General features: G+C 38.9%; 1 protein-coding gene across 2 annotated transcripts in view; it reads right to left on the minus strand.

Annotated features, from left to right (window-relative positions):
• Positions 1-808: 808 nt before the first annotated feature.
• The window catches only part of bmp2k (BMP2 inducible kinase), a 115,783-nt gene continuing 103,673 nt past the window's right edge, over positions 809-12,918 (minus strand). For both annotated transcript variants that reach the window (XM_055161465.1, XM_020923732.2), the window contains one exon: positions 809-2,601. In XM_055161465.1, coding sequence (XP_055017440.1) covers positions 1,286-2,601 — 1,316 coding nt within the window. In that variant the 3' untranslated portion in view covers positions 809-1,285. The remainder of the gene's footprint in view (positions 2,602-12,918) is intronic.

Below are 12,918 nucleotides of genomic sequence, written 5' to 3' on the forward strand. Positions count from 1 at the left end.
CGCTGAACTTGCACTTCTGGGGTTTTTGTAAATCGTCTAGTGTATTCTGATTCCGGATCTAGTCGCTGGAGAGAAATGAAATTGAGCAGAGGCACTAGGTGGCGCCAGACTGACTAACAGATCTGAGCCAGAGAAAAGGATTGGTTTGAGAGGGGAGTTAAAGTTAAAGACGCCATTTTTGTTAAGAAAGAAAAACCTTCCGTCGACAGAAATGGAGACTCAGACACAATCTGTCTCCTATTTACAACTTCATCCTCAAACCTAAAACAAATCAAAGTAAAGAAAACAACAGTGATGCCAGGTCAGGTCCAGAGGTGTAAAATGATTCAGGGTCATGATGGACCCTGAATCATTCTGCCAATATGACCCGACACTCAGTGAGCTCTGCCTTTTCAACTTGCACGAACAGAAACTGTAAACAAGTGTGTAGGTGTGTTAGTTCCAGAGTAGTTTCAGTGTAGTTAGCTCCTCCCTTCAGACAGATATAAGGAAGTGTCCACCAGCGTCTGACCACAACTGAAGAAGCAGCTTGGATGAACTGAGAAACGTTTTCGACCAAATAAACTTTTCCAGTCGATAAACTGAATTTCTCCTTTTGCCTTTGGATTCAATCTGAACGACTGAGGGATTTTACACACATCTGACTGACGGGTGTTTTTAAAAAGGCCTTTCATCGAGGCAAAAAAATGAGAAGTAAAATCTGGACTAAATATTTCATAAAAAATAAATAACTTGTCCATTATAAATAAAAATTTGACTTTTGTTGCAGTTTCTTTCAGACTGGACCCACGACTGTTCAGTTTGTTCATGTTCATTTCACATAAAGGCAACGTAATATGAAGCAATATTTCTGTGGATAAAGACTGAAATTAAATTTAAAAAAATGTAAACAAATGTCTTAATACTTCAGATATATATATTGGTAACTAAATACTTTGGTGCCTGAATTTATGTAAGTTTGTGGTGAAGATGAACACTGGACACGCCGCGTTTTAGGCTCATTTTTACAATCTGTAATGTAGCGATCCCCCCTACGGCCCCAAAACAAAACAGTCCAAACTAACTGTACAATCCACAGTCAAACGTACAAACATTTCCCATCAGTCTTTCCAAGTTTGTGACAAGCGCAAAAATGCAGCATGAGGCAGAACTCTGGTCCTTTTACACCGAACGCTCGTCTCCACAGGTTTGTATTCAAAAAGAAGTCATTCGAAAGCAACACGGACGCCACGATCCATGTAAAAAACGCGTAAAGAAGGGAAGACATTTTGTGGTTTTGATAGACTCATTGTTTCGAGGGAAAAGGCGCCGCTCCGAACGGGTCCAGCTCCACGGGCGGCGGCTGCTGCTGCTGCTGCTGCTGCTGCGGCGGAACAAACTCCGTGAACGGCACCGCCCCGAAATCGTCGATGGTTTTGGCCTCTCCGCTCCACGACTTTTCCAGCTTCCCTTCGCCGAGGTTGGGATGGAACGGCTTCGCGCCAAACGGATCCAAGATTGCGTCCTCCGTTGGGATGGTCGGCGCCTTCTCGTCCCCCTCCGCCATCGTCACGTCCACGCTGATGTTCTCCTTGGAATCGGACGTGCTCAGGAACTCGTTGCTGCTCTGCGAATCCCTCCTTCCGACTTTCTTGTGTCTCCTGACCTTCTCCGGCGTTCGGTACGTGGGCTTGTTGGTTTTTCTCGCTCCCGTCGGCGTCCCGTGGTGCCTCTTCCCGTTGCTGCCGCCGCCGCTCGGGTCTTGCTTCGTTTTCCGCTGCCTCGACGACAGCTTCTGAAGGCTACGTTGCTTTAAGCGCTGCTGCTGCGGGCTCGAGTCGTCGCAGGACTGACGGAAAAAGATGTCCTCCGCGCTCCGTGACGTCGTCGGGAGCGTCGAGGGCGCGTTGGATCCGGGTTGGAACGGTGAAAATCCGAAAATGTCGATCCCGCCTTCTGGGGAGATGGGCGGGGTTTGCCCCATCGGAAGCGTCCCGGATTTGGAGAGATTCCGGTTGAACGGCGCTTTGGTGAAGACGTCGAAATCGTCCGCTTGTTGCTGCTTTTCATGGCTAGTCTGGCGGAAAGGCGCTTGTGAGAAAATATCCGACGTGCTGTGCGTTATCCCGACCGGAAACGGCACAGCTCCGAAAACGTCAACGCTGTCTGGATTTTTGGCCGACGTCACCGTGAGCTTTTCCGGGGATTGCGGCGGCGTAATCAAACTCATCCCGGCTTGATTCGACACATTCGCGGATTTCATGCTTTTCTTCGAGCGCGTCTTCGCTTTGCCCGTCTCGCAATCCGAATCGGAGCTGTGTTCTTCATCGGAGTCCATCAGCAGGGGGAGCTGTCCTAGGTTTTCCGGTTCCGTGTCTTCTCCGTGCTCGCTGTTCAGAGCCTCCTCCTCCTCCCCCTCCTCGTCCTCGCTGCTCTTGGGCGACGGAGGGTCCGATTCGAAGTCGCTGTCCGACTCGTCTCCGGTCTTGGCGCTGCTCTTCCTGCCGGGTTTGGGCTCCTTGGCGCCCTCTTGAGGCTGGAGGAGGTCGGAGGTCGTGGAGGGAACGGCGGGAGCGGAAGTGGAGTCGTCAGGGGCTGGATCTGAGCTCGCCACAGCACCTCCTGAAACAAAAAGACAAGAAGTTATTCAAACTTTCAGAACTCCAGAAATCCATCCTGCCAGTATGAAAATATTATGGAATTTTTCTTTTAATTACACCACAATGTGACGTTTTGGTCAAGCCCAAGCGCTTCTTCAGACATTTTTAAAAAGTGTGTGTGTCAAAAGCTCTCAAAACTGCACTCACCAGACCACACCAGCAGGGGGAGCTCATGTAAAATACTACTATTTCTGCAGAAAAAAACGACTAGAAAACTGTGTATTTATAAAGTTAAGACCTTCGTAAATCTGGAAAGGTTTAAATAAATGTATTAATCTACATTTCAAGGACTTCTAACTTACTAAAACTTTCATAAATCTATAAAAGTTGAACCAAGGAGAGGCCACCGCCATGATGCGCAGTATGAAATTATTATGGAATTTTTATTTTAATGACACCACAATGTGACGTTTCGGGTCAAGCCCAAGTCCTTAAGACATTTTTCAAAGCTCTCAGAACCTTTACGAATCTCTGACCCAAACTGTACTCACCAGACCACACCAGCAGGGGGAGCTCATAAAAAACTACTATCTATGCAGAAAAAAGAACTACGAAACTGTATTTATAGAAAAACAGATACAACTTTGAATTTGTCTAAACAATCTGATTAAATAGAAATGCCAAAAAATACCAAATCTTACAAAGCACTCACTCATTCTTCCTTTCTGCTGCCGTTTCATAGAAATTCTTACAAACGAAATAGAAAATTATTACATAGAAAGTAGAAAAACTGTAAATGAGAGAGTAAAACCAAACGTTTGACTGGTTTCCGGCGTTAAAAGCTCCTTTTGTTTCCTTTCAAACAGTGACATCTGGATAATTGAGTTATTAAAACCTTCATAAATCTGGAAAGGTTTACAAGAGCATCACAAGGACTCCTCACTTATTCAAACTTTCAGAAATCTAGAAAGGTTGAACAAAAGGGAGTTCACCACCGTGTTGTGCAGTTTGAAATTAAAGTTATTCGTCTAGTTATATTTATGAACTAAATATAATTAGTTGGAAAGTATTGTGAAACAAAAAGTAATACACAGCGCACAGAGGATTTTTTTTTTTTTGCACCATGGCAAATTGAATAAGAGTAGAAGCAACTTTTTGTTTTGTTATTTTCAATGAATATATTTTGGTTTTCAACAACAAATAAGTAATAATGCCTATAGTTATAAATTAAATAATATGTGTGAAAAGCTCTTAAAACTATAGGAAAAGGGGAAAAAAGTTCATGTCATTTTTATGTTTTAGTGTCAAACAAAAAAAAAAACTAGTTTTTGACCTCTATTTTCAGTATTTAATTTGGTGCTATTAGAAATAAACTTTAATCAAAAAAACAATCTTGGTGCCTATTTCAGTTCTGATATTTTATTCTCTCTGGTTTATTTGCCCTGGAAGTTCTGCTGCTCAGCACCGAGTGTGAATTCAGTGTCAACCATGAATCTATAATAAAAACAATATTTATTTTTATTTTTGTGTCTTAAATTGTGTTTTTCACAAAATCTTCAATCATAATTCCATTTTGCTTCAGTTTGGTAGAAATTTCCTCACGTGTCTTTCCTGCTCCAAACTATTCTTTGACGTATTTAACCTGGATCTCGATGGCAGCCACAGTCTATAACACAGGTGTCAAACATACCGGCCCTCCAAGACCTTTAATCTGGCCCTCGGCTGATTTTCTACTAAAATATTTTAATTATATTTTCTATTAAAATCTTGATAATTTTCTGTGGTGTTTAGCACAGCAGCGTCTCCAGCGTCTCTGTACGTGGCCCCTCCCACCAGAGCAGCACAAATGAAGACTTGTCTCTTTCCAAACGCTCTTAAAGGACGATCGTTTTGACTGTTGACCGTGACACCCTCATCAGAAAAATGTCCAACATGAGAAAAGTGGAGCCGAGTGCAGGATTTTTACAACAAAAATTGACTTATTCCTGTTTACAAAACAAGTTCATGTTAAAACTTTGTGTTGAAATTGTATTTTTCTTAAAGTTTCAGGTTGTTCATAATATTATAATATTTTGTAAAAGAAAGAGTTCATCAGTTAAAAAAGATTTCTGTAATAGATTTGTGTTTCTCTGCACAAATATTTGAACTTATTGTTATTTTTGGGGTTTATATGACATGAGTTTTCTGATCCGGACACTTTGGGATCAAAGTCGGTTGGATACGACCCCCGGAACAAAATGAGTTTGACACTCCTGGTCTATAACATCCACTGATACAGACTGATGCATCAAAAATTTAAAAACTACACAGTGGGCAGCAGCAGCAGCAGAAAATCTGTAGCAAATAAACCAGAGAGAATAAAATACAGAATCTAAATTGAAATAGGTACCAAGACTTTTTTGAAAATTTACTCAAAATCTGTTTGTTTTTGTTTTTTTGACACTAAAAAGAAATAATGAAATAGTCCTATTTTATTGTTTTTTGTTCTTAATTAAAATTCAAAAAAATGAACGGGCACACGGGCCGAGAAGGTCTGATCAAACATCTGACTTGAATTCTACATTAGAAACCCTCAGTCGCCTCTCAGACACTGAAATCTGGATTATTCTTAATATTGCAGTGGTTTTATTTGAGTGTAATCTGTGTAATCCGGCAGAGTGTTTGAGATCGGAGCAGAAGGAACCATCAAGGAACTCAATATGCTCCAAAAATCAGACTTAAGATCCAAACCTGGAAGCAGAGGATTATGGGAGTTTAGAGAAATCAGACTTTTGTGTTTAAATCTCTTAATCTGTGCAGCATTTTCACACCAACACGTCTGAAAACTCAGAGCCACTCATGAGCTGCAGCCAAACGGAGAGATGAAGAACTTTAGGACAAAACAGGTTCAAAAAAAGTAGAAGTACTAGTAGTAATAGTAGTTGTAAAACCAGTACCAAAACTAGTAATAAAAACAAAAAAAATCGGAGTAAAAGTAGTAGTAGAAGTTGTAGTAGTAGTGGTAGTAGCAGTAGTTGTAAAAAAAATAAATAGTAGTACTAGTTGTAAAATAAAAGTAGTAGTACTAGTAACAAAAGTAGTAATAGTAGTAGTAGCAGTAGCAACTACTGCAATAGCTGTAGTTGTAAAAGTAGTAGTAAAACAACTAGTAGTAAAAGTAGTAGTACTAGTGCTAGTAGTAGTAGGAGTAGTACTAGTAGTAGTAAAAAGCTAGCAGTAAACGTAGTAGTGGCAGTAGTAGTGGTAGTAGCAGAAGTTGTTGTTGTAAAAGTAGTAGTAAAAGTAGTAATACTAGTAACAGTAGTAATAGCAGTAGTAGTAGTAATAGAAGTAGTAGTAGTAGTACTAGTAGTTGTTAAATTAGTAGTAAAAAAAATAGTAATAAAAGTAGTAATACTAGTATTAGCAGTAATACTAAGTACTAGTAGTAGTAGCTGACATAGTAAAAAATAGTAGTACTAATGAAAAATAGCAGTAAAAAAGGAGCAGTAATAGAACTAGTACTAGTAGTAGTGAACTATTCTAGTAACTAGTAGTAACTATTTGTAGTAGCTAAAAAAAAAAAAAAAAAAAACTATCACCAACTATAACCACTTCAACTATTACACAAACTATAACTCCAGAGTATTTATTTTGTCAACACAGTAACGAAAAATAAACTAAAAACCATCTTAAATTGTAGATTCTTGGAATTGTTGGAAACGAAGCTCAAGCCAACAATGTCCCAATTATACACAAATGCACAAATACTTCAACAATGGTAGTACTACAGAGTATTGTGGTGGTTTCAGAGCGGAGCCGGGCCCCTGCTGTGAGCTGGCGCGGCCCTCACACTGGCACCAAAACACACAAACACAACTTTAAATACTCACTGTGTGTATTTCAGATTCTACCAAAGGATGGAACCAGATCAGAATCTCACTCCTGACTTTGGTTACAGGGACTGGAAACTAAACGACTAAAGATTTACCACAAAAAGAAGAGTTTTTCAGATCAGAGCAGTTTTGCCGTCACAGTCAAACCAACAACTAGCATATTAATTGCGCTCTTCCTGATTATCGGACAATTAAGATATTTTATAGTTGGGTGCAGATGACGTGTAGTAAACTTATTTTGACCTCAGGAGCTGCTTGTGCAATCATTTAATTTAATAATTTAATCTGAAAATCTGATCTGTGGAGCCAATCCTTAAAGTTGCACCGTGTAACTTTTCTGCTGGAGTCAGTCACTTACTTGTTTCTATGGATACGTCATTGCTCTGCCTGGAATGTTCCACAATACGACATTAAAGAGCTCTACTTTGAATAAATGTAAAGTAGACTCAAGTACATTTTATAGCTCAAAAACGTCTGATTGAGTATATTAACAGACAAACTTTTTTTTTCCAATTTCCACCCAAAAAAGTTTGGCCTGTTTCATTCTGATGTCGTTCCTCTCGTCTCAGCACAAGGTACTTTCTGGAATCTGCGTCCGGGAGCTCCCGCGTCCGGGAGCCCCCGCGTCCGGGAGCCCCCGGGAGCCCCCGCGTCCGGGAGCCCCCGCGTCCGGGAGCCCCCGCGTCCGGGAGCCCCCGCGTCCGGGAGTCCATTTTACCAATACTCCAAAGTTTGGACCCTTTAGGCTGCTTCTTTCTTTCCTTTTCTTTGACACTGCAGATTCGAGTGGTGGATGAAGTACTTCATTTTGCTGTTATAGTTTACTTAAGTAAAAGTACAGAAATAGAAGCTAAAGTAAAAAACTATTGAAGTACCTCTTTAAAATTGCACTTTAAGAGTAAAAAGTAAAAGTATTTGCAGAATTTTTTTTTTAACAATTCAGCAATTGAAAGAAATCAGCTGATTTTAAGTGACTGAATTGATTTCTTAGCTGTTGTTTGCTGTATTTGGTTTGTTCAAAGTTGGGGCATTAACTCAAATTAAATGGACTAAAAATAAGTTTTGTCTTTTCAGCAGGTCTCAAACTATACAGAGAAATAAGTTTTAATTTACAGTCCTTTTTAAAAATGTAGAGTAGAAAGTACAGATACCTGCTCTCAAATGTAGTGAAGTTTAAAAAAAAAAAAAAATACCCACTGTAAAATGTACTTAAGTAAAGTACAGATACCAAACTTTGTACTTAAATATTGTAAGTTTACTTTGTACTTTGTTACTTCAACCACTGTAGATATTCATTTATGACACAGATGGAATGTAGTAAAAAAAAAAAGTAAACTCACCGCTCTTTGTTTTGGTCACTTGTCATTTCTCGACCCTGGCAGTGGAAACCATTTCAGGAGACTTCATTGTAAAGCTCAACGGGAGAAGGATAAGAGTTTAACGCACTGACAACAAGGCAAAGGCTGGACACTCTGAGGATTTGAATATGAAATATAAAAAATATTTACGCACATTTTTAAACTTTGTTTTCTTTGCTCCATAATTCTATAAACTTGTACCATTACATTAGTCTTCTTTATGTGTATAAATTATAGAAAAACATTGAATGAGAAGGCGTCCAAACATGATTAGTAGTTTATAAAGTCTCTAAAAACTGTTATTCTATGATTAAATTAGCTCACAATCGTCTCAGTCGTCAATAAGTTTGGATTTTATCAACTAGTTTCAGCCCTGATGTTGTAGTGAAAGTAGAGAGGGCAGCTCATACACAGCAAAAACTGGAGGGTTAAAGTTCCAAATTCCAGGGTAAATTATTTCAGAGTTGTTTTTAACACAGAAAGTGTTATTTTAACTATATGAAAGTTAATGGGGGCACAAGTTGGGGTGATTTGACAGAGTTGACTTGGTTAATTCGGCTCCTCCCACCCACCACTTCAAACTCCCACGAGAGAACGGTTTCAACCAGTTTTGTTCATAATTTCATCTTAAATTAACTTAAATAAAGTGTAAAAGTAAAATAAAAAAAAAAGTGTTGTTTCGCTAAATCAGGATAACCCTACAGTGTTCTACTCTCAAAACATTAATATAACTCTTGATTTCAGGTTAAACAGGAACGTTGGTCCAGTGTTACTTAATGAACATTTCCAAAAATGTTAAATTAACTCTAGAACAGATTGAACTCATATAAACTCTGAGAAAAAGTTAAAACTGATTCTGTGAGAATCAATTTTAACACTTCACTTTTTGCTGTGTACTGTCATATACCAAAGGAGTGAAATAGATGTTTAAACAGAGCAAAAGGACCACAAACTAATTATAAATAAATATTCTACATCATTTAAATCTTTTGCATTGGAAATATTTCATGACTGTCTTTTCTAAATTTTGCGGCGCATCAGTTCGTGCACCAGCAGGAGCCAAAGTGATTCAATATTAACCGTTAAAAAGAAAAATTTTGGTCTTTTCTAGAAACACTTTTTCAGTTTCTCTTCCCATTTCACTGCCATGTTTTGTTCCTTTTCCATTTCGTTAAAGGTTAAAGCTGCATTGCGTAACCTGCTCGTCTCCACGGAGATGCTATAGCTTTGCCCGAAATGTTCCGTGGAGTGACTTTAAACGCATCCGCCCGTCTCCGTTCATTTAAAGCGTTTCTGTCGCTCAAAAATCCAGTAATTCCTTCTGTGAACGGGGGGATGCCTCTCCGCAGATCTGACCTGTAACTTGGAAAATTCTAGACCAAGACGAGCAGAAATGTTACGCAGCGCAGCTTTACCGCGACGTAACGCTACCCAAGAACAGCCATCGACAAACATCTCGCTCAATGTGTTTGGTGGAAAAAAAATTTAAGAATCAAAACTCAAAACGAAACCGTAAATTCATTTGAAAGACGTTTTTTATTCATGAAGAACATTGGATAAGAAATACATTCACACGCATATGATACAGAGCTTTGTACAGTCGCAAAAAACAAAAGAGGCCGTTGACCTAAAGGTTAAAAAAAATGCACAAATTAAAGTCTGATTTGTCTGATTCTTATTAAAAAAAAAAAAAAAAAAAGGTCAGTGTGGTGGAAATGCCATAAACTAGAAAGAAGTGGACGAAGCAAATGGATTCGGTTTCGGAGGATTTGACCGGTGCAACTTTACGCTTGTGGGTCCGTCACCTGCTTGTTTCTATGGAGACGTCATTGCTCTGCCTCTGGAATGTTCCGCTGTGTGACTTTAAACAGCTCTACCTTTCGATTTATTCAGTTACAGGTGGTTTCATAGCTCAAAAATTTGGTCTCCGTGAAGATAGGAAGGTTTAAAAATGTCACAGTGGCCACGTTTACATGATGTTTTTTTCAATATTCCCCTTCGAGTTTACATGGAAATAATAATTCCGAATTGAGGTTCACATGGAAAACTCGTTAAATCGTCTTTATTTAATTCCGTTCGGTGTTTGGGGTTGGGGGGAGGATCTGATTGGACAGAGACACAAACTTATTTACGTCGACCGGAAGAAAAACACAAACACTTCAGCTGCTACCGGGCTTTTCCGTCATCTCGGTTTGTCGTTACGCCACGGACGCAAACACGATCCAAACTTTTTCCGCGGTCGTTCCGACGATAATGATAATTGTCTCGTCGCGCTTTACGTCTGTCGGCTGAGGAGGAGGAGGAGGGAAGAGCGTCGGAGAAGGAGGAAGAAGACAAAAGCTCAGCCCGCTCCCTCATCCCGCTCACAAATCCAAAGAGACGTGGAGGAAAGTCTGAAGACACGACTGGTGGAGCCGGATCCAAGGGCGACACAACGAACATGAACTGAACGACTGGGATTATTTTTTAACAAGAATAAATGTTTACGTGATCGAGGAATAAATTAATTCGGCTTTAAAATCGCACTAAACCACCCACTTACTTCGGGATTAAGTTTAATTCTGAATAATCATTTTCATCAGGATTTAAGTATTTCCTTTTTTTTTTTTTTTTTTTTTTTTTGATTTACAGGGTATTTTTTTTAAGTGGAATAAATTTTTTATTCAGAATTATTATTATCATATTTTTTTCATGTAAATGTGGCAACTGTGAAACATTCCAGACAAAGCAATAGAAATTCCATGGAGAAAAGCGTTTGAAAGACCCTCCACCAGAAAAGTTACGCAATGCACCTTTAACAAACTGGGAGAAAGTTCTATTTTTTTTTCTTTTAAACGACTAATACGATGAGGCAAATTAAAACTTCAAAAATTATCAAAATATAAGAATCAGAATATAAAGTCTGCCTTAAAAAAAGTTGTTAATCTCTCAAAAAATTCACATTCTTGTTTCATTTTTTTTTACTTTTTTTGAAAACCCCACTATGTAACTTCTTGAGACTTGCTCGTCTCCACGGAGATGTCACTGTTTGTCAGGAATGTTCCACAGTATTGTTAAAATAATCTCCATGGAAACATGCAAGACCAAGTTACAGGTCAGATCTGTGGAGATGTGAGCGTGCCGAGTACCTTTTTAAATCTTTCTCTGATTCAATAAATGCAAGATTTTCAAGTTTAAAGTCACTGTGGGACATTTCAAGCAACGTATTAACATCTCCATGGAGACAAGCCACTGGGAAAGTTACATAGTGCAGCTTTAAGTCAAAAAGACAAGAACGTACCTTTTTTGTGAGTTTTGTGAGAGATTAACACAAATTTTAAGGAAGATTTGACACTATTTTGAACTTTTGTCTCAATGGCGCAAAGGATTTCGGTTTAATCTAAAAACGTAACAAGAAATTTTGAAATTATTTTGAATCTGACGCGGCCAAGTCCACTTTTCGTATGAACCTATGATAATTCCACCACGAAATCAAAAGGCTAAAAAGCAGACAACACTTAAATGTAAACAAATAAAAACATGGATTTCACTCTTTAACTCTCGCTCAAACCCGAACTTCACATTTTCGCACTTTCGAATCAGTCTAAAGTGCAAATATTTGGCCTCGGAAATCAACTCATATCAACATTTTATCACCATTTGGCACGAATTCTGCCCATCCACCAGTAACACATGAACAAGATGTTTATGGCTGTCTCTCTCTACATGAACAAAATCAGAAAACATGGAGCGGATTCTCAGAAAGCAGGCAGTGAAATGAGCAGAAACATGGAATCAAAAACAGACTTACCTTGGTCTATTTAGAGTATTATTATTATTATTATTATTATTATTATGATTATTGACGATATTATAATCAGAACATTTGTACAAAAAGTGTGGGTTCATGAAAAAAAATGGTCCGTCTCTCACTCGTTGCTTTAAGGCGGAAGCAGCAACAGACGCCTCCTTCAGACCCGGCCTCAAAACTCTGATTAGTGTAAAAGTTTAAAGTTTAAGCAAAGTTATTTTATTAAGTAAACGATGAGGTAAATAAAGGCTTTCGCTGTTTCGTACGTTTAAGTCGTCTTTGTTTCATTGTACTGGTTATACTGATGTATCTATGAAAGGAAGTTCGTTTACTGATTTAAAGCCACACTGCGGAACATTCCTGGTTCTCTGTGGCTTTGTTACAACAAGCAGCTGACACGTAAAAATCCGTATATCATTTGTTTTCAAAATAAAACCAAAAATAAGAAAAAACTAACAAACAAACACACACACAAAAAAAAACTATTTTCATCATTATTTGTCAGACAATGATTCGTTTTTTTCAGTTTTCGTGTTTTAAATTTAAAAACGGATAACATGTTTTGAAACCAGAACTAAACCAAGACTGAACCAGGACTAAACCAGGACTAAACCAGGACTAAACCAGGACTAAACCAGGACTAAACCAGGACTGAACCAGGACTAAACCAGGACTGAGTGTCAGGATGGGCCCAGAAGTGCGCCCGCGTAGACTGTCAGGTGATCAGGACTGAGACCAGGACCAGACCAGGACCAGTCCGGGATGAGACCAGGACTGAGACTGGTTTAGTCCTGGTTTAGTCTTGGTTCAGTCCCGGTTCAGTCCTGTTGTAGTCCTGGTTCAGTCCCGGTTCAGTCCCGGTTTAGTCCCGGTTTCAGTCCCGGTTCAGTCCTGGTATAGTCCTGGTATCTCAGTTTAAATCATATAAAAGTCGTTATCTGTTTTGTTTTGTTTTTTTTTTTCCATTATTCATTTAAACACAAAATCTAAAACTAACAAAAAAAAAAATTAATCGTTAATTTTGGTTTTGGAGACAAATAATGAAGAAAATGTTTTTTTCATTTTCTTATTTTTGGTTTTACTTTGAAAAACGAACGAATGACACACGGATTCATAAACACGCCGGAGACATGAAAACGACACATCGGCAATGCTGTATTACGCTGGAAATTCAAGAAATAAAAGCAGAGCAACAGGTTCCGTCGCCGCCTCAAGGCCGAGTTACAGGTCAGGTCTGTGGAGAAGGAGAGCCCGCTCGTACAGAAAGTGAAATGTTCCGCAGCAGCAAATGATTTAAATGTACGATGGAGTAAAGA

The sequence above is a fragment of the Boleophthalmus pectinirostris genome, unplaced genomic scaffold, assembly GCF_026225935.1.
Source record: "Boleophthalmus pectinirostris isolate CB_2022bp ecotype Guang Dong unplaced genomic scaffold, ASM2622593v1 HiC_scaffold_4, whole genome shotgun sequence".
Lineage (NCBI taxonomy): Eukaryota > Metazoa > Chordata > Actinopteri > Gobiiformes > Gobiidae > Boleophthalmus > Boleophthalmus pectinirostris.